General features: G+C 40.0%; 1 protein-coding gene across 5 annotated transcripts in view; it reads right to left on the bottom strand.

The window, feature by feature from the left end:
- Positions 1-21,105, bottom strand: part of HMG20A (high mobility group 20A) — a 38,604-nt gene that overhangs the window by 5,749 nt on the left and 11,750 nt on the right. For 2 of the 5 annotated variants that reach the window (XM_062501445.1, XM_062501447.1), the window contains exons 2-8: positions 11,675-11,767; positions 9,520-9,667; positions 7,928-8,143; positions 5,662-5,794; positions 5,275-5,306; positions 1,198-1,273; positions 119-334 (exon numbers count right to left, since the gene is read on the bottom strand). In XM_062501445.1, the coding sequence (XP_062357429.1) occupies positions 119-334; positions 1,198-1,273; positions 5,275-5,306; positions 5,662-5,794; positions 7,928-8,143; positions 9,520-9,667; positions 11,675-11,763 (910 nt within the window). In that variant the 5' untranslated portion in view covers positions 11,764-11,767. Of the gene's footprint in view, positions 1-118; positions 335-1,197; positions 1,274-5,274; positions 5,307-5,661; positions 5,795-7,927; positions 8,144-9,519; positions 9,668-11,424; positions 11,447-11,674; positions 11,768-21,105 lie in introns of those variants that run through there. The other 3 variants (XM_062501448.1, XM_062501450.1, XM_062501449.1) reach the window with 3 other exon arrangements.

Here is a 21,105-nt window from a genome sequence, read left to right as displayed (position 1 = left end):
TATTTCATTATGCCATGCAACAGAAGCTCGGAAACAGCCAAGAGCACAGAAGCACAAGAGCCCACGTGCTCTCAGCTCACATCGCACAAACAAGAGCGGTTAAATCTGCCGCTCTCACCTGGCAGCGGGACCCCGGCGAAGCTGCTGGTGAGCGCCTGCCGCAGGGTCTCCAGGTGCTGCTGCAGCACCGTGTTGCGGCTGCGCTCCTGGATCACGTCCACCTCCAGCTTCTCCACGGCCGTGCGCATGCTCTCCACGTGCTTCTGCAGGGCAGCGTTCCTCTCCTCAAACTCCATGTTGGATTTGCGCAGCTGCCGCAGCTCCGCCTCGCGTGCTGTGAACATCAGCCCGTCCCCAGAGTCAGAACACTGCTAAAAACATCTCTAGGACCGGCAGGCAAGAGGGGAGAATGTTCTGGAGTGCTCAGCTGATAACTACAAATGGTGCAGTTGTGGCTCACAGACAAAAAGCAGCACATCATGGAGTGACAATAGCACCTGCAGTAGCACTTTCAAATAGAGATCTCTCCTAGAGAGAGAGAAGTCGGAAAACATTCAAAGCATCAGAATGGAAGTGATCAGGGGAGGAAGATCAGTTCAGGGGGAACTGATCAGGGAGGAAGACTGAAAGACTGATTCCAAATGCAATCAGACTGACAGAGCTTAGCAGCAGTCCCAAGAATCCTGCAAACAAGACACTAGTTACAAAAATAATTTTCTATTGACCATGAAAAGTAACTGAATCTAAACTCTGTTCAGTGAAGAAAGTCTTCAAGAAATCTGGCAAAAAATCCTCAACTCCTGAGACACACAGATATGAAAACCAAACAGAGTAACAGAAAATATATCAGTGTAATCTTTCCCCATATGGGGGGAAATAAAATACTGCTAACCAGCCTGAATCACCATCAGGATACACCATAGACATTTCTTAGTCCTACAGACCAGTAGACACAGCTTGGACTGGCTGGAATAAACATCAGAAACATTCTCAAAAGAGGCTTATTAGGGAAGACAATGCCAGGAAAAACTGCTTTTCAGCTGTTGAGAATATACGGAGGTATAGTAATAGCAGAAACTATACCCAAGTCTTTACTTAAGCTGAGATGGGAGAGTGCAAGGACTCTTCAGCTGGACAGCATTTGCTAAGAACTTTGGAAAAGCAAGGAGGAAAGGGTCCTGCAAAAGTTAAACTTACCTTTACTATGATTGAGGAACTCTTCTGTGAAGATTGGAATATCAAAGACAGATCTCTCCTTTGTATCTGCTTCTTTCTATAATGGAAAGAGTAAAAACATAGTTAAACAGTATACCAAGGAGACCAAAACCTGAGGCAGCTAAAAGCTGTATGGATTAAAAACACTGCCAGCTCCTACCAAGAAAGGCCAAATGATGTATCTTAGATTTTCAAGGTACAGGTTTAATCAAACATCATAATTAAGAAGTAACATACAACATACTAAAATACACTCTTTCACCTTAATGGAATTATACATGAGAATTTCTCAGTTTTAAAAACTATCTGAATGCATTTATATTTCCCACCATCAACCAACTGACATATTCTGAAATAATCTTTACAGGAATATCAACAAACAGGAGACAGAGTGAGCAAAATGCACAGTAAGTTTCATGGTTCTTGGCCTTTCACCACCAAAGCAAAAACCACTTTTAAATCAGGAACTGCTCTACCATGTAGCCAAAAAATTGTACAAAATGTGACTCAAGTGAAACACCCCCTATTATAACATACTCAGACACCACTTCTAAATCAACAAGAATCAATGCTTGTTTTAGCACTTGAATCGTTATGGACAAAGCCAACACAAATTTGGTTTGATCAACTGCATTGATATCAACCTTTAACTTAACACAGAAACAAAGTCAAGCAGGAAACAGTGTGTGTGGAGAGCAAAAGCTTTTCCCAGCTCTCAAACACCACGGTTGATAAAGTGCCACAAACTTGCCAGCCAGAACTGCAGTGTTACACATGACTGGTGTCCTGCAGCAGCCAACCTCAATGTCTGCCAGCTGAGAAGGGAATTCTGGCCCCTGAGTTCCAGCATCACAGTGGTGTCTGCCACACACCGGGGTACATGAGGTGACCTGAATGCCTTCTGACACTCAACCAAGACAGACAAGGCTACATGGAACTACAGTTACTGTCTTTCCCTAAGGAGACAGCCTGGTCATTGATTGATTTTAAAGATAAGCTGGCTTTTATTGTCTGGCACAATTACAGTTGAGGAGCTGTGTATTTACTGAGGAAAACTCAAATCTCACTTGGCCTGAAACAGTTAGGGTTTATCTGGGGTCCATAACCACACATGTTTTTCACTGAAGTGTTTTGTACATGCTGCTACAGGGCAAATGTCTCAAGACTACATTTAGAAAGAGAAGTCATACACAGAAGTGTGAATAATGTATTCGTTTTGTCTGAGCACTGCTTAGATGGCTAAGAATTAATTTCACCCCAAAATCTAGGATGTCAACAGTAACGTGCACTAAGAAATGTAGGCAGTTATGAAACTTGGTTAGAACACTTAGAGAACATCCATCTTAAACATTCTAATTCATGCTCACTATTAGTACCTGTGTGCAAAGAGCCACTGGCTTGGATCATCACTGGCTCCTACAGAATAGATGGTGAAAAAGAGAATACTGCAAAGAAAAGAAAGTATTCTCTTTGCAGCCCTAGGACACAGGTTCTTCAGGTACAACCAAAAAAATATTAAGGCTTTAGATGTACCTGTCCAGCTTCCAAAGGGCAAAAAATTCTACTAAGCAGAAGAGCGATCATTAAAACCACCAGCACTCTCCCATTACAAAATACATTACCCAGCACATAAAAGATCCTCTTGAGAACCCAGAAGTATTTAAGCCACTCCGAGATTCACTGAAGATTAAAATCCTAAGGCTTTGATTACCTCCCATTGAAAGGACCCAGTCTGTTCAGTTCACGTATCATTTAGTCATCCCCCAAAACAAAAGAGAATCAAAATAGTTTCTATCATTTGCCTTAGAGATGCTTCAAGAGTCAACAATCTCATCTGGTTATTAAAACCGAGTTTGAACTCTGAAGATTCAGCAAGGAATTAGACTTGAAGTTCTTAGAGACTTGGTGAAGTATGGTAATGAGATGCCTGAATTTTTTGTGGGGGGTTTAAGCTCACCTTTCCTGCCACAGTCAGGCTGACTGCAGACAGTGGAAGGAACAGATATAATAAATGTACTAGTCCATTAAATGTTCTCAGAGTAGGTACCACGAGGCAACCCCTGCTCTCCTCAGCCTGTGTGCACAAACCTTTGAAAGCTTTCCAGTAACAAGTGTAACTGAGTGCATGCTTGGAATCAAGAAGCTTAAGGAAATAAACAGTAGCAGAACAACAGAGAACAAGTGGAACAAAAAGAACAAGGGGCTTAGTCACTGCTGATGACAACAGTTCAAGTTGATATTGCTATATGTCAAATTTATAAAACTAAAATTTGAAGGAAGAGAAATGTTCTGTTTCATGCACATAGCTGAGCTCAGGGGACAGTGTATGCATACATGTTTTTCAAGGCAATATCTATTATAAGTTCTCATCCTTTAGTTATATTTTATTATAATTAGTATTTGAATTGCTGATCATGAAACTCTTTAGAGGTCAACTCTATGTACAATGTTTAAAATAACTTCAACACCAACTCATAGAAATGACATCATAAAAGCTTAAGTGGAGCAAAAGAAAGAAAAAAGCTTTCCTTGACCTTATTTCTTTATACTCTCTCAAGAAATAATTGCATCAGCCGGTACCCGTTAATCACAAACACAGCAACAAAAGTCAGTGTGGACAGGAGAAAGCAGCAAGATGACAAAAAGCTTTAGCCTCACTTGCAGTAACAACTTGAGCAGACACTTCTAAAAGCAATCTAAGATTTTCTGCTTATTCCCCACCTATACTGCATTATAATACTTGATGTCCCTGCACAAAAGATGTGAAAGCACATCAGGTGATAAGCATGTGGGATTTTATAAATATAAAGGTGAAAAACACCAAGTAGTCAAAGTTCAGAGTCTGACTGGCAGGCTGATGTTCAGCTGTATCTGATGAAGCTTTACATGTCCCACAGGGTGAGAACTAATTTTTAACTGCATTTATGATGTGAAAGATCAGCAATGATAGCTTGAATTGGAAGGGTAAGAGGGAAGACTCCAAACTTGTCATTTGCCACCTGTATAATTTAAATGTCATGTAACAGTCACAGTCAACCTAGAACTTGAAGCCTTCAGTTTTCGTACAATTAAAGACAAACTTGGACTCAGTGACTGTAGAATCAGAAAACTTGGGGACCACGTACTTCCAGTAGATAATCTCACTGCAAGTCTTCCTTTAGGAGTTAATAAAATGCATATAAAAACATGCTACCAATATATTTTCCTGAAAGTGAACTTTACTTTCCTTCAAGACCGGTAGCTGTCTCTCAGCAGTGCTCAGCCTTGTCACTATTGTAATGAAGGCATTAGAAGCTAACTGGATTGCTTCCCCAAGGCAAAACACCTCACAAAGAAAAACAGATCTTTCAGAAAGCCCTACTGCTTATAAGAGAAGAGGCTGTGCATAAGCAAGTTTTTTTTCATTGCTCTTTGGTTGCGAGCCATTGGTAACCATGAAAGAAGCTCTGTGGCCCTAGGTAATACAACTGGAGAAAGCTGCAGAGTTCCAAGGAGAGGGAAACCATAGTCAGGCAGAACATACAAGATTTGTGGTTGGTTCCTGTGCTGCAGTTGATGAGCTCTATCTCCAGACATTATCACTCTTCTCCAATATTTACATACACAGAGGGCAAGGGGAGGCAGGAGGAGGTTTAAGCCAGAGATTTTCCAATTATTTGGTTGCTTCACCCATTTCCTTCTCAAAGAAGCCACAAGCATTTGTGTTACTGCAAAAAATCAACCTGAAAACATTGCACCTAAAGGTGGCTAACTTGGCAGGTGTATTGAGGTCTCACACTATTTTTAAGTTCTTAACATTGCATTACAAAACAGACTTATGTTTTAAGTGTACCCTTATGCTCCATTTCATCCATCATTTGTACCTGCCCAAGACTTCACAAATTTAGTTTTGTCATACCAATGAGTGTAAGAATACTCAGTCTTTTCTAACTTTTCAAAACCTGCATTAAGAAGAGGAAGGATTCACACCCAAGTTCTGATAAACTGGGTTTTGACTTCACTGTTTTTTTTCACGTGATAGCCTACCCACTAATGCAAATGCAGAATTAAGAGGTTTACCTCATGATCATGAGCTGTCTGTCTTGCTCCATCTGAAAAAGAAAACAAACAAAAAGTCTCTCAAAATAAACAAAGTTTAAGAAAACAATAACCAAAGAACTAAGGCAATTACACAACCCTAATTACACAACAACACTAGACAGACTTGTTCAGCTCTCCTACAAAGGCACAGAGAAGCTGTGTCTAACTTGCATGCTCCTAAAGCATATCCTCCAATACAGTTAAATTCACTTAAGTCTAATTCCCTTTACACACAGCCACAGAAAGAACACATTCACTTCTTAACCAGCCTTTAAATCTAAGGCTTTAAAGGAATGTCAGGCTACACTACTGGCTGGGAATCTTCTATTGTTCTACCTAGGCACACACTTTTGTCCCATTCAATACCTTGTCTGTGTGATTTGCCTTTTTGTCTGTCTTGTGCTTTCCTGCTAAAGACTTTGTAGGCTTCAGTCTTCTGATACTGCTCCAGCTCCCGCATGTAACGCTCCTTATCTCTGTCTGCTTCATCCAGGTATCGCTGAAACAAAAAAGTCCGAGAGTTTCAGGGAGTTTCCTCCCCTTCAGGAGGAAGGGAAGAAAAACAGCTTGTCAGATGAAGTGCTGATCCATTTCACCTATGCAAACAGGAGAAGAGTGAAGAAAGAATGAGGCATAAAGACATAAGGTCTCTGGATAAAATTACTGTACTCTGGTGCCCCATTTTCACTCTCTTTTTTATAATAACTATTCTGGTTGGTTTTTTTGTTTGTGCTATTTTTTTTGTTTTGTTTTGGTTTTTTTTTTTTGCTAGGCCTAGGAGTAACTTGCTACTAAGCTACTCTACTCAACAGAATGTTACCTACACATTACAGACCAAACACAGAATTCCTGTTCTGTGGCCAGGAGGAAGTGCTGCTGAACAATAACATCTTATCAGACGATGCTTTATGGTTCAGACCCAGAACACTGGATTTCCAAATACACTTGTGTTTTCATACCCACAGACAAAAAGCATCACCACACACTTGGCACATCTGAGAGGTGAACAAAACATCACAGCTATTGCAGAGAGTAGCGTAAAGATAAAAGAGCCTGGCTTAAACTGATATAATCTCTCTGCATTTTGGTTAATAAAAACCTTTTTTTAATTGATATAATCTCTCTGCATTTTGGTTAATAAAATCCAAACCTTTTTTTACTAGCCTGAGGGTATTTCACACATCTGCATGACAGAATGAACTTAGCTGGAGAATTCTTTAGGGGAACTGATGAACTGAAAAACATTTAATGAAGAGTCACAATGCTTACAAAACGGGATCCTTTCAAGAAAAAAGTTGCCTTCCTAATTTTTTCTCACAATGACTTTCAAATTCAATGAATATAAGAATTAGTCACCTGGTATTTTCTTTAAGTCATCATGACAATACATATAAGCAATCATTTCCATACATTTGGAACACAGTTTTGACCCTGCTGGTGACAGCGATAACATTCTGGATTGGGGAGCAGATTTGGTGGGTTGGCATTGCTTTTGGACATGTTACTGGTATCTAAGATATTAATTCTATTTTTCCATCTCCAGCAATATGTTGCCAAAAGGGCTCAGCAGTCTTCCCTTGACCTGCTGTGAGTTAGAAACTTACAGCTTTACTCAAGGACAGATTCCTCAGGGATTTAAAAAGCAGCATACAGAATAGAGATTTGAACACAATTTCCTTTTTCCTAGGTTAAAAATCTGCCTGAGACATGATAAGAACACATGAAAGTGCAGGGGACAGAGGGGCAGATGTCTTTTTCCCTTCTCTCCCAGTAGACATTTTCATCACTGCAAGACATCCTCTCCGTGGATATAAATTTCCAACCTTACACAGGAGCAATCCTGACTTTTGTCTAAGCAACATCATTCCCACTATCCCTGCTACCCAATCAACTGCTTTGCCTTGCCACATATCTTCCATTATAGTTAAATCCTAGTGCCTATGCACCATTTTATATCATCTCTGTAAGTTGTATTCTACAAGCTTAGTAAAAAGCAACAAAAGGAAATCTTGTTTTTTTATCTCATTTAATTTTTCATTACACCCAGTATTTTTCAGAGTTCAAATATGAAGATTAAATGCATACAAGAGCATTCAGTTGCACTGTGATTTAAAAACTGGTTTGCAGTAATCTCCAACTGGCAATCAGGTGTGGACAGATTGACACCCATTAGCAATTTACCCATTAACAAAGTCCACTCCAGAGGGCCCTAAAAAGCAGCCCAAACATGGCCTTGAGCATCATTCACTTGTCAGATAGTGCAGAAGGCCATAGGACCCCTAGTTAGGAGACACCACATCCCAAGACTTTGGCCCTCCAAGTCTCAGATGAATCTGAGTTGGTACAGCAGAGTTACATCCAGATGGAGCACACTAACTGTGGGACGTCCCATCAGACAATCCCCCCATTCTGCAGGTATTCTTGCATTACCTAGAAGATACAGTTCTCCCCAAGTCACCCCTGCAAGAGATGCTGTGGCCCTGCCAGGCTTCAACATGTGAACCTGTGCCCCTCATTTTGAAACATCCTCCTAAACACGATTTCAACCAAAAGCCTGTGTCCTGTTCCTCGCTAAACGGCATCCCCACGTGAGAGCAATCCCATGCAGCAAGGACAAGAAGTGCAGTGGTACCCTTTTCTCCTCAGGAGGCAGCTTGCTCCACTCATTGCCCAGCATCCTGGTAATCTCTGGGAAAGGCACTTCGGGCCTCTTGGCCCGCAGCTGCTCCCTGCGCTCGTTCATGAACCGCACATATCCCGTGAGGGGGGATTTGGGAGCATTGCTGTCCCTCAGGGGTTTCTTCCTCTTTCTGCCTTTGGCCCAGCCTCCTCGCTTGGTTCTTTGCTGCTGCAAAATAAAATGGAAGACAATTCAGACTGAGTAAAAATAACCACTTCTGGAAGGAATAAACAGCTTCGTCAGGAGCACATGGCTGCAATTCTCTCCATGGCTGCAGGATTCAAACCCTACTTTAGAGCTATCCTGACTTTTGTCTAAACAAAGCCAAACAACTTGCATTGTGAAAAGCAGCTTACAGTTTCCCTTAGTCCACAGGGACAACAAAATAACATTGGCATCAACTTCTGATTGTCAAATCCATGCCACTATCATCTCAACTAATGCAACCGCAAATATTTTTTTATTACTTGTTGGCTTGGTTTCAGTTACTCTCACCCTGACATACCCTCCCCTGCAAGTCATGTAGTTTAATAGGTTTCTTGGAGAGATTTTGTGTATTATTTAATAATTGATAACTAATTATTCTGCACCTTCTAGATCTTTGTCCTTCATGCACAATGTGCCCAAAACATGGGGGTAAAGACAGTATACAGGCTTTTCTACTCTCATCGGTTCAGTAGATTGTCTGTCCCACTAATCACCTCCAATGGAGCAACAAACAAACTCCAAAGGAGGGAATATTGTAAGATGTGTCTGGGGCACACTGAGTTCACAGGAATAACATCATTATCACTCATCCTCCTGGCTTCAAACTATTTCTACAACAATCTCTGGACAACACTATTTTCTAATGCTATGTACATACAACTATATTCAGTACTTCTAATCTTTCCCCAGATCAACATGTTCCTGCCATCCTCTTACTTTCTGTTTCCCTCCTGGAATTTCATTACTTAATTAAAAAAGGACCTCACAGCTGAAAACAAACTACAAGGAGGAATATCAAATACATCTATAAAAAACCAAAAAACAACAACAAACAAACAAAAACAAACAACAACAAAAAAAAACCTCCAACAGAAAACTCTAAAATCACTTCCTAGTCCAGCTTCAGGTCCTTCATGATTTAGTAACCAAAAATCAGTGTTGGATGGTACACAAGGTATAGTCTAAAGTAGTAAAAGCATAATGGTTTTAAAGATATCAGTTACTACCAGAACAGTACAATGGTCTCACTTTGCTGGCTCACAAGAGAAAAAATCATTTATGACAGTTGAACATTCAGTCCTAAATGCAGCACCAGCTTGTGGGTCCCTCTGGCTAAGCTGAGACCCATGTGCTGTTCTCTGCACATTCCAACTGCCAGCTATCTGTGTGCAGCCATGCAACATGAGAGAAAATTAGGGAATCAGAAGATGAAAATGGCAACTGGATAAAAATTTGTGATCCTATTAAAAAAAAAATAAACCTGAGCAGGTAAGACAACGTAATGACAAAATTTCATGCCTTTGCTTCATTGAAAAGTTACTATTGTTTCATCTCACCTCCTCCTCAGGCTTCTGCTCAGTGGTTTCAGCAGTATTAGAAGACTCATTTTGCTGCTGCTGAGCTTGTGACAAGTCTTCCACCAAATCTGGGTTATTCACAGGCTGTGAAGTTCCACCACCGAATGAACTCTCTGAATTAGCTAATCTGAAAAAGCACAGAAATGGAGAACAAAAAATTTAACCATCATTCCTAAATCACTTCCTCCCTAATCTTCTAAAACATGTAAAAATGTTGCAAATATATTCATTCCCACACTAGCAAGAAAAAATGGAATTTAAAAGTGATGTTTGAAGAACTGGCTGTTCCATCCAAGCAACCACTATAACTACCACAGTTCCTATGGACTTTCAGATCTAGTTTGATTTTTAAAGTGGCATTTTGTTTCATTTTTAGTGAGGCATTTGATTTCACAAAGAACTTAAAAGGCAAGTGCACATTTGGATCGGACAGCGTGAATCTACCCTTCTTCAAAAGTACCAGAAGGAATTTGAAATTAAAAGTTTCATCATCAACCAAGATAACACCTTTCTGGATGTGTTTAATATATTTCTCCACAAATAAACTTAGAGGTCTGTGATTGCACATGATCTTGGATTGAACTTCATTCCACACAATCTCCTGTTCATGCATGTGGGTATTTAAACACAAACATGACTAGGTCCCAACAGGCTCCAGAATGGCCATTATTTAATTTTGCTGCAAGAGCTGTATCAATCTACCTTACTCCAAAAAAGGGCAAGATGTCTGCAGGCAAAAAAGAAGAGCAAGCATGCAGAAATACTTCTGAAGGTGGACGGACAATAAGAACACATATTTTGGGCCAACAACCCCCTGGACATTCTCAGCACTGAGCTCAGCATGCAAATTAATATTACATTTTTGGACTCATCTCAGATTCTAAACCCTTCTTGAGGCTAAAGAATACTTGGCCTTACCCAGTTACATTCATGAAAATTCCTTTAACAGCAGGGTAATCTTCAAGTCTCCTTTGCTCATTTATTCCAGTCTAAAGCTACTCATGTCTATGGCAAATTTTAAATATTCAAAATAACCATTCCAACTGATGTAGAATACTGCTATAAAAATTTGATACATATTAACAGAATTGTTATTTGAACACCCATGGGAATATCTGTCTTCAGAGAGAACAGCCTATTTTCATTACTCACTACAATCAGCAATTGTGACATAATTACTGGTAAAAACAAAAGGGCTGGAGAGATCCACACCTGATTTTGAGACACCAGATTGAGCTCATATTACTGACAATTAGAGAGGGAGCAAGGGAACAAAGCAGACACCCTCTCCTAAATTAATTATATTTGGTATGTGTCAAAAAGAATAGGAACAACACAGCTCTGGATTCCCTGTTAAGGTTTGAAGAGCTTTTCAGTTTTCCTCTCCATTCCCCCTTAGCAGAGCTCTTTAAACTACACCTACAGGAAAAACAACAAGTGACGCAGCCATTTGCAGCAAACACTGATGAAAGTTCAGCCAAAACATTAATACCTCTTAAACACAAGCCTCATTTGAAGTGCAAGTGTTCACATTTGTTTTTACAGAGCTTTACCTAACTGTAAAGCCTGAATTTTACTGTTTGGTGCTTTGCAAAACAGAAAATAAGCTCAACTACCAAAACACAGCAAAAATTCCACGTATTCTTAAAAGTAAACTTCTTCTGGCATTGCGATTTTAAGAGGCCACTGCTGCAGTTTGTAAAAGAATTGGACTGACAAAAATGAGATCTCAGTCTCAGGAATCAGTTTCAGAGATCATTGATGAACAGTATATCTTTAATTGACATAATTTACTTAGCAGGGACCACTATGGCCAACAGATACATCTTCCCTCTCTGTTCCCTTAATGTCACTTATCCTAAGACTGAAATCCTAGGGATTTACCTTTTAAAGCTAAGAGATACTAAAGAGTAGTTTGTGACCAGTTCCATCGGTTCAGAAGAGTTCTGGTTTCTCCTAAACAGAGTCCTTTGATCTTCTATCAAGGTCGAGGGAACGCTGCAAGATGGAATTCTGCAGGGTTTGTTTCTCTTTTTAAAAATTCCTAAGAATGCCCTCCCTCCCACTGCAACAGCTTCCCTGACAAGTGCAGAGATATTATCTACCAGCTGAAGGTGAAAAAGGAGTGGCTTACCCAGTTACATTAATTTCACTACCTTCCTTAGATCCATCCTCATCTGTAAAAAGTGGAGGAAGATTGGAGCCAGCTACCAAGTTCTCCATACCTCTGGAGGAAAAAAAATAAAGGTAAAAAAAGGATAAGTTAACCATGTAATTCCTTCCCTTCAGCAGCACTTCAAACATCATACACATCAGGAATTTTTTACCCCATGAACCAATTGCCAGTCCCAGCTAAGCGGCCTTAGGACAGATGTGCTTATGAGCAGAGAACAAAGACCATAAAGTGACACTTCAATTCTGAGTTTACATTTTAAGTGAGCCCTGTGCCTGTGCCACAGTGTTGCTGGAAATCCCTGCAGTTCTATTTTATCCCTCAAGGCAAACCTTCGTTCACCATACTCAGCACACAGGTAGGTAGATCCTGCTCTTCCAGTCCAGCTGGCCTGAGTATTCTTCACAGTGTACCCTTCACCAGAGGTTTCTGTTGACCCCAGAAGAAAACTGAAATCAAGACCCGCCCCCCCCCCCAAAGTTTCAAATTAAGATTGCAATAACAATTCCTTGTCCAGATTAATCTGTGTGTGCAGTTGAGCACTAAGTAAGAGAACACAGCTATTTAGAGTATTTTACCCTCAACCCCATAGAACAGTTGCTGAAGCAAGTGATTTAAGGGCTGTGTATTTCTCATTAAATACACACTGCCCCCAAATTAGAAGCAGTTCCACTTGTAACCTTGTGGCCTGTCGTGGGAATTTAATGTGAGAGATGAAACCCAAACCTTAATTAATTTATTCCCATTCTTACTAAAATACAAAACTACTGAATTTTAGTGGAAAAACCCCCAAACAAAACCAAAAAGCATTAACAAACTCACTCTACGATTATGAGTTGCCAGTCCAGGCCATTTTGAAGGTCCATACTACTTAAATTCCTGTGCCTTGAATTTCAGAGTCACCCTTGATGAGCAGTTCAATTACTGCTGTCCCAACACAACATAACTCAATTACTGCTGTCCCTTTCATCCAGTACACTTGGGCATTGGGCCTTGAAGAGACCTATCACCCTGCACTTCTTTCTCCTGGGTTGGTGTGCTTTTCACTCAGCACTGAAATCCAAACGAACTGAGAATAAAATCCTGCTCCATGTTTTGAATACTAGATGTGTTTTCCCACATCCCAGCCCAGTTCCAAAGGTAGATGTTTTCTATGGACAAAAGTCACTGCTTCTTGCATCTCATAGATTTTGCAAGTACAACAGGGATAACATTGACCCTTCTCTCTTCTGTTTTTCCACCTGCTGAGATCCTTAGACCACACTTAAGGATCCCATCATCCTGACTCCTTATCTAGAAAATAATTAAAGCTAAGCAGACTTCTCCTAGGTGGTACAGCCACTGACCTCTAGCAGAGGAACACCTTTACCTATGTACAGGAAAGGTTCATCCAGGAGTGAAGAAACTGAATTCCTGCTCTGCCATTACAAACCAGAGACTGAGTACAGTTTTGGGGGCTCAGCCTTAGAGCTGTGGCACAGCTGGAGACCGAGCAGCAAAGGGCTTCCCAGATGCTCAGGGATCTAAAGCACCTGGCCTGACAAGGGATGGGGAGGGAATCGAGCTTGCTCAGTTTGGCAGAGGGGGCCAAGGGCCAATCTAGCCTAAAGCTACTGGATGAAGTGGCAGAGAAGACAGAACCAAATCTCCTCCATGATATTGGCTTTGCAGGGTCAGGCTGGACACCAGGAAGTGTTCCCAGAGAGGTGGAGTCTATCCTGGCAGATTTGAAGTGCTAAAAGCTGTAGCTGACCTAAACTAGTGTTGGCAATAGTCTTGCTCACAGTGAGAGGCTGGACTAAGACGACCTCCCTCCACATGTCCCTTCCAAGCAACATCTGCAGTTCTATCAATCACAAATCCACCTCATGGGGTTTTTTCCCAAATACCAGCATCTTTGACAGGAAAAGAAAGACAAATAATATAATGCTGTTAGGAAAAGTAGTGACATATTCTGGTGAAACAAACAGAATTTTAATCCTTAAAGAAGCAGCACAAATAATACTTCCTCACACATGGATAAGAATCTAAACACATAGGAAAGAAACTACATAAAGGCTGGGACTTTATGTATCACAAGAAATCTGAAAATACAACTGATTTGAGAATAATGCTCTTCACTGCTCAGGAATCTGTTTAAGCACAGCTTCTAAACATACAACATAAATCGCTTCATGCAGTTATCATTTAAGAAGGAAATTAAGTTCTGTTTCATGTTACACAATATTCATCAAAAATCCTAAATTACGATTTTCAAAAATGGAAGCCTAAGCAATGACACCCACTGTGACCTTCTCACCAGGTCCTGATCTGTCTGCTCACATCTGGCCCAAGCTCACTTTTGAACTGAAGGGAGGCAGCTGGACACCAACCTTAACAACATCTCATAGGAAAGCCAGGAGAACATACACTTTTTTATTTAACCCATATGTTTTAGATAGTACCCCTTCCAGATAATGCTGACCCACATCTTAAAGACAAAGTAACATCAGTGAATTTACAATGGCTTCTAATCAGTTCCAGAGAGCAAGAAAATGAAACGATTCTCCTAAAGCTCACTGAGAGCAGATGGGACCTAAAAAAGTCTTTCAGTCCCATTTCTCAGGGATAACCCTCCCATACCTCTGCTCCAAAATCACTATCCACTTGGTTTCAACCCCACTGCAGAGCTCCACGTTTATTGAGACACATTTAACTAAACTCAAGGCAAGAGAAACAACATACACTTAGTTTTCTAATGGCTCACACATATACCCTATTTTAATTTTTTAACTATGTCTACCCAAATGCAAAAACAAAACTGAAACTGCTGTTAAACTCTAAACCCTACCAGCCCTACAGTTCAAAGCAGGGAAGCATCTCCTCCAAATAAAAGTAATTTAAACTGGAGCAGCTCTGAGTTCACTGTACTGCTACACTACTGGCTGTGCTGGCTCAAGAAAGCAACTGGCTAAGCAGGAATAGAGAGACTGATTTATTCATTAACAGCAGTATTTGACAAGATTTCAAAGGTTCAACTAACACATACACTAGCATTAGCTAGGCTCTATATGAGCCTAGAAAAAAATCTACATTATCAAAAATATGGCTTTATTTATCTTTTCCTTTCCCTCTGCTCCCAATCAATCCCGACTTCATGATACAGAAATTGGACAATAGTATTTTGTAACTTTCAGTTTCAATTTTTCAGCTGGACACTTTGGTTGCATGCCACAGAGATCATACTTGTGCAAAACTGTACAGTGTACCAACATTGTCTGACAGAATTACTCAGGAAATGAAAACAAAACTTTAACAGCATAAAGATCTAAGTACTACTACACACTTCAAAGATCAAACAGTGGGTAATTAAACACCATTCAAAAACAGAATATGGTTTAAATAAACTTCCTTAATTTCTTCACACATTACCTTTTGTAGGCCATGATATGTAATTATTATTCCAGTAGTAAAGAACAGTAAAGCTGAGTTACATTTTGCATAGACTGAAAGCTACCATATGATCAAACTTCTAATCACATTTGTGCAGCAAGAGAGGAAAACTCAAAAGCAGGTAGCTTTAAAATCAGGGTGAGAACAAATCCATGGCTGCAGCTAGATAGAATGACTCACTTCTCCACATTACTGTGGCTGCACTGTTCTAAGCACTACTATAGGGCAGCACATGTAAGGACATGACAAAGTTCAAGGGCCTTTTATACATGCTATAAATGAAGGGTAAAATTTGCCAAAGTCACCCTTTTCGTCAAAGCATCTTAAACAGCAAAACTGACATTTAAAATGCGCAAACAATTTTATCTAGCAGACCACCTCAGCACAGCACACCTGCATTCTTATTTGTCAGGAGCCAGCTGGAGTCAGAGCAGCACTGTCCCCACACAAGCCACAGGCAGCCCCTCCTGTCCCCACAGGCACTACTGGTCCGAAGCTCACCCCTGCAGAGTCTAAGCACAGCAATCACTGCACATCCAAAATGTTTGGTGCTCCCACAAAACATCACCTGCTGTGCTTTGCACAGTCAGTCACAGCTGAGTGACACGAGGGGGTCTGCAGGGTCTGCACAGCTCTGGTCACTAACAAGTCACTGTCACATGCAGAGTGACTTCTTCCTCATCCCAAGGCCAGAACACGGGGGAAAAGAGTAAATAGCCCTTAATGTTGCTTTTTCAATGGCTGCATTACAACAGATAATCTTATGAATAATAAAAAAATAAATTACTAAACTCTTCAGCCATCCAATTACAAGGTAACATCATAAATACATATTATTTATTATGGTTAAGCACATTTAAATATGAAGTCAGCATCAGAAATCCAACTTACAGGCTGATTATAAAACACTGCAGGAGTTCCAATTACCTCATCACCAGCTCTAGTTTTAGAAACGTTACTGCTGAGTGGAGAACTTTTCTCCTCAAGTCTCTCATCCCCCTTGCCAGAGTAAATAAGTCTAAATTTTACCATTCAGAGGCTAACAGACTACAAAAAAAAATTTCAAAAATCATCTGCTACATCACTGAAGTGTCACAGTATTCCTTATCTTAGCATCAGAATCCAAGCACTTCAGAATGCAAATGATCTAAATTCAGATGATTTACTGAGAGAAAGACCCACAGGACCATCACTTCCTCTGCCTTTCCAGATGTAGCCAGAACATCAGAAACAAAACTGAAATAAGTCCATCTCCTATTGAAACCACAATGCTTTTGGAGGTGGCAAAGGAAATTCAGATTCCCTCTGACTGAGCCTTTTCTTCCATTAAGCTGAAGCAGAAGCATGTTATCCAGCATACTTCCCTGCAAAAAAATCAATTTGACTTTTTCCCAACAGGCAACTCATTAGAAAAAGGTTTTTGTGATTAGGAAAATTGCAAGCTCAACCTAATGGGATGAAGGTTTTTCTGTCAAACCAGAAAATATATACCAGAGAATAGCCAACTGCTTTTATTTTTACTGCTTGCCAGTAAAAACAAAGAAACACTATAGACCAAAACAGAGACTTGTAGGGAAAAAAAAAATAAATCCAGAGTTCCACTGCATTTCCAAGCAGCTTAAGGAAAGAAGGGGAAGATGTAAAGGTTAGGTTTATGCTTTGGGTCTTTGCAGCAAACACTAACAAAACTATTCATACTCTGACCTTTGAAACAGCTGTCAACATCTGCAAACGTGTTTTAAAAACACAAAAGTGTTCAATTCTACTCTTATTTATATAAAAGCTTTAGGATGAGGCACATACAAGACAGCTCTCATACATATATATGACCTTGCTGTTCTCTGGAATGGAAGCCACAGGAAAGGTAGACACTCAAATCTCCAGACAAAGGCAAGAACAGCCCCACATTGATTTTCTCCGTTCAAATATATGAGTGAAATTTTGCATTACCAACAAACCAGCTTTTCAGATCACTTCAGGGAAAACAAAAGCCCACAACGAGATGCAAAATAACTGTGCTATAGATACCTGGATAACTAAAACCAGTAACTGTGGTTACCTCTGGTATCCAGAGGGAAGGCTTTGCTATCCTGCCCTTCACTTCAGGCATTGCATATCCATGAATTAGGATAGTTCATTTTATTCTGAATTAACTTTGTTCATGACAGCATCAATTACCATTTAAACTAATACCATTAACAAATACAATACTGCAAAATTAGTTTAATTCATGTGTTACACATCTCACAGGAGAAAACAGAAACCATTCAGATCATAAAAAATAAGTCTGAAATCTTGGGAATTTTTTATTTTTCATTAATCACTCTACCTAAAGTAAGTCAAATAGGCATGGAGCTGGGTTTTGTAATCTGCCCATAAAAACGTCTTCTGAATTTCCAGTTACTATAGGCAATTTAGTCTACGTCTTCACCTGCTCTGCCATTTGAAAATTTCTCTGGGATCTGAGGAGCTTGCATGTCACAGGACAAAGTTTCCCAATAGGTCCTTTCCCATTAACGAGGCAAAAGGGGTACCCCATAAAACCCCACAACCAGCAGCAGTGTCACAAAGGGCTCCTGGAGCACAGACACTTCTCAAACCACAGCACCCATATATCTCCCAGGACCTCAGCAGACCCTGCTGACCTCCCCAGCAGTGAGCAGATGGTTACCTCCCTTCCAAACTCAAGGAACATTCCTCTGATCATTTATGTCTGTAAGACTCAATCACTCACTGTTTGTGCAATGCAAACATGAAACTGCCATGAGCAAAGCAGTTTATTAAAAAATGTAAACTAAGAGACTGAAGTTTTTCATGGTGTTTACCCAGTTCAAACATTTACCAGCATCACGCAAGTGAAACAAGAAACAGTATTAATTAATGCTTGAGGAGTACTTTGATTTCAAACGCCAAACAAGTATTCTGAACTAGAGATAACTGAATGTCAAGGAATCCTCATTGTGACTGGCCAGTGAAATGCAAAGTCACACATTTGAAAATAAAATAATTGAAGACTGCATACACCTGATGAGATTGGAAAGTCATTTTAAAGCTATTTCAGCACTTTTGCTCTTCCTCAAAGCTTTATTCATCACAGAAGTTGTCAAGGAATAGAGTATATACTCCAAGCTCACTTATATTCTGTGAGAAGCAGCTCTGGCTGCTGCCACAGAGGAATACAGATTGGAATTTTTCATGCACATACCCACCAAAGCAAGTCATTACGGCCATTTTACAGAATATGGGGTCGAATACTTTGGATGTGAGAATACACTGAGGAAGAGATTGAGTATATACTTAAAAAAATGACTCACCACAGGCATCATGACCCAACACAAAAGCATCTAGTCTGACCTCAAGAGCCACAAAGACAGCATGGAACTGGATATTTTAAATGCACTGATATGGGTACAGGGACAAAGGTTAGAGGAAATGAAGTGTGGGAAGAGTCAGTGATTCTCACACAAAACAAGCAACTCATTCTGCCTCTTTTCAGAAGATCCATCTTTAAAAAAAAACACAACACGTCAGCTTCCATACATTTTTGTTCTACATTTTCTTGCTGTTGCTGTGCATTATTCCAACATAAAACAAGTGAGTTTGAACACTCAAACCCATTACGTAGAAGAAATCACAATTTTTAGATAGGCTTAGTTGTGGAAAATAACAGGCATATAAACCTGAACAACAGAACTGCTATCAGCAAATCCTTTCTAGTAGCAAGAATAGTGAAGAACTGGGTTGGGCTGATTGTTTCTAAGCTGGTCTTAAAACTCTCTGGTAATAGTTTAATATCTACCAGAAATTCAAGTTTGGAGGTACATTGCATGAAGTGTACCAAAAATCCCTTTTCAGCCAAGGCTCTTCCTGCAGTCCCACATGGTACCACCGGCATCACAGAATGAAAGTTGTAAATGCCTTGGAACACACACTCATGGAAACACTAATAAGGAAAGTGAGCACAAAAGAGCAGACAAGAGGTTCATGTTAAGTGTCAATGCATCAGTGGACACTGCTTACAAAACCTTGTCTGGATTCCTGAAAAACAAAAACCAAAAACAAGAACAAAAAAGACTCTCCAGGAACAGCAGACAGCTCCTTTGACCACTGTTAACAAGATTTGAAATCTGAGTTCACAGACAAAATATGTTACAATGGATATGAGAGGAAAAGACTACACCAATTTTAAAAACTCAGCAAAATTTAAAAAGATGAACTTTATGCTCTTAAGTAGGCACATAGCAGGATACCAGCACCAAAGGGAGAGCTCACAGAAATTTTAAAATCATACAAAACCCGTGTATTTCCATGGCTCCATAAAAGAATTAACTTAAATCAACAGCAGATTGTAGACAAGTTAGAATAAAGCTTTCCCTGCACATGTTCATCCAAAAGCAAGAGGGAATGACAATATTTAGCATCATGAATGGAAAACAAGGGTTAAAAAACAATAAAAGCATAAACCCATTGGTGTGGTCTGATTGTTCTCCAATGTCAAGCAATACATAAAGAGATCCAGAGATGCATGTGTGGGATGGGAATATACAGACAGAGGACACATTTTTGGAACATCTGTCACATATGTAATGAAAATAGTTAATTTTGGAGCTGAAGTAGGATTGAGAAGAAAGCATGCATGCCAGCAGTGTGCCTAAATATCCTAAGCTGAGTGCTTGGAACAACAGCTAAACATTTGTAATATTGCACCTGACCATCAAGCCATCCCCAGTAGCCCAAAGAAACTGCTCTGAGGGCAGTGGTGAACTTCATCCTGCAACCTCTTCTTTGTGCCTCTCCTGTCATTTCGTAGGCAAGGAGGCAAAAGTAGTGAGGGAGAAGCACTAAGAGCACAACATCACTGCCTAGAGCTTGGAGCCAAAGAGCAAAGAAGAACCTGGGAAAAAGAAAAGCACGTCCAAGGCTTCATCTGCTCTTCCAACTTCCCTGCTCCACAACTGCTCCTCATATGCTGGAAACAACAAACTGCAGGTGGGAAATGTGCACAAGCTTTGAATAATAAGAGCTGATTTATGCACTCAAATTCAGCCCGAAAAGACAATGTATATCTTTTCAAACAGGCTGGTGATTGAACAGACACAAGGATGGAGGTCTCACACAACACAATGTCTTCAAGCACTTGCACTTGGAAAGATTCCTAATTTATCTTTAGCTACAAGTGCTCTGAAAGATATCTGGCATTTAGGTTTGAGTATTTACCATATTTAGCAGACAGCAGATTTATACTGCTTTTACACTTCTTTTGCATGATTTCATTTCTATATATATTTGTTAAGTAAATATGGTTCCTCTGAGCTAAAGCAGAAATATTATCCCAATAGCCCTATATATGGGTAGAGATGCACAGCTAGTTTAAAGGTCATAAAGGAAATACCTTAAAGCTAAGAATACAACCAAACTTCAGAAACAAACTTTGAAGCACTACCAATCTTAACCTTTTTTTTCGGACATCTCAACTAACTGTTAGTCTTAGCTTGGTTTCTGAGGTCTCAAGTTGCTCTGAGACTCTGACCTGAATACACATCATGCAATTCTTACCGCAAAGAGAAATAAGAACTAAAATCTTTGTGATCCTTGCAAAAGGTCAGCAACACTCTGGTTTACACAGCATTAAACATGGGAAAGTGGAAAAACATTTCTCTTTTCAAAAGGGCTACAGCATAGATTTCACTTCAGTATAATATCATAACCTGAAGTTCATTGGCTTGAGCAGGAACAAAGCCAACTGGTGGAAAACAAGAGTTCAGGCACCACTTTTGTGTTTTTTTGATTTGTGGAGCCTAAACACTTTACAACAGAAGTGCAAGCACACAAAAGCTACTTTCTTCGATTACCTTTCGCACTCTGTTAGAAGCACACGGATTAGCTGAGGATCAAATACCACATTTAATCCCCAAAGTTAATTCAAGGGCTTTCTGAGTTAGACAATTGCCTTCTCAGTC

This window comes from Cinclus cinclus, chromosome 13, assembly GCF_963662255.1.
Source record: "Cinclus cinclus chromosome 13, bCinCin1.1, whole genome shotgun sequence".
Taxonomy (NCBI): domain Eukaryota; kingdom Metazoa; phylum Chordata; class Aves; order Passeriformes; family Cinclidae; genus Cinclus; species Cinclus cinclus.
This window is presented reverse-complemented; position numbering and strand designations above follow the sequence as displayed.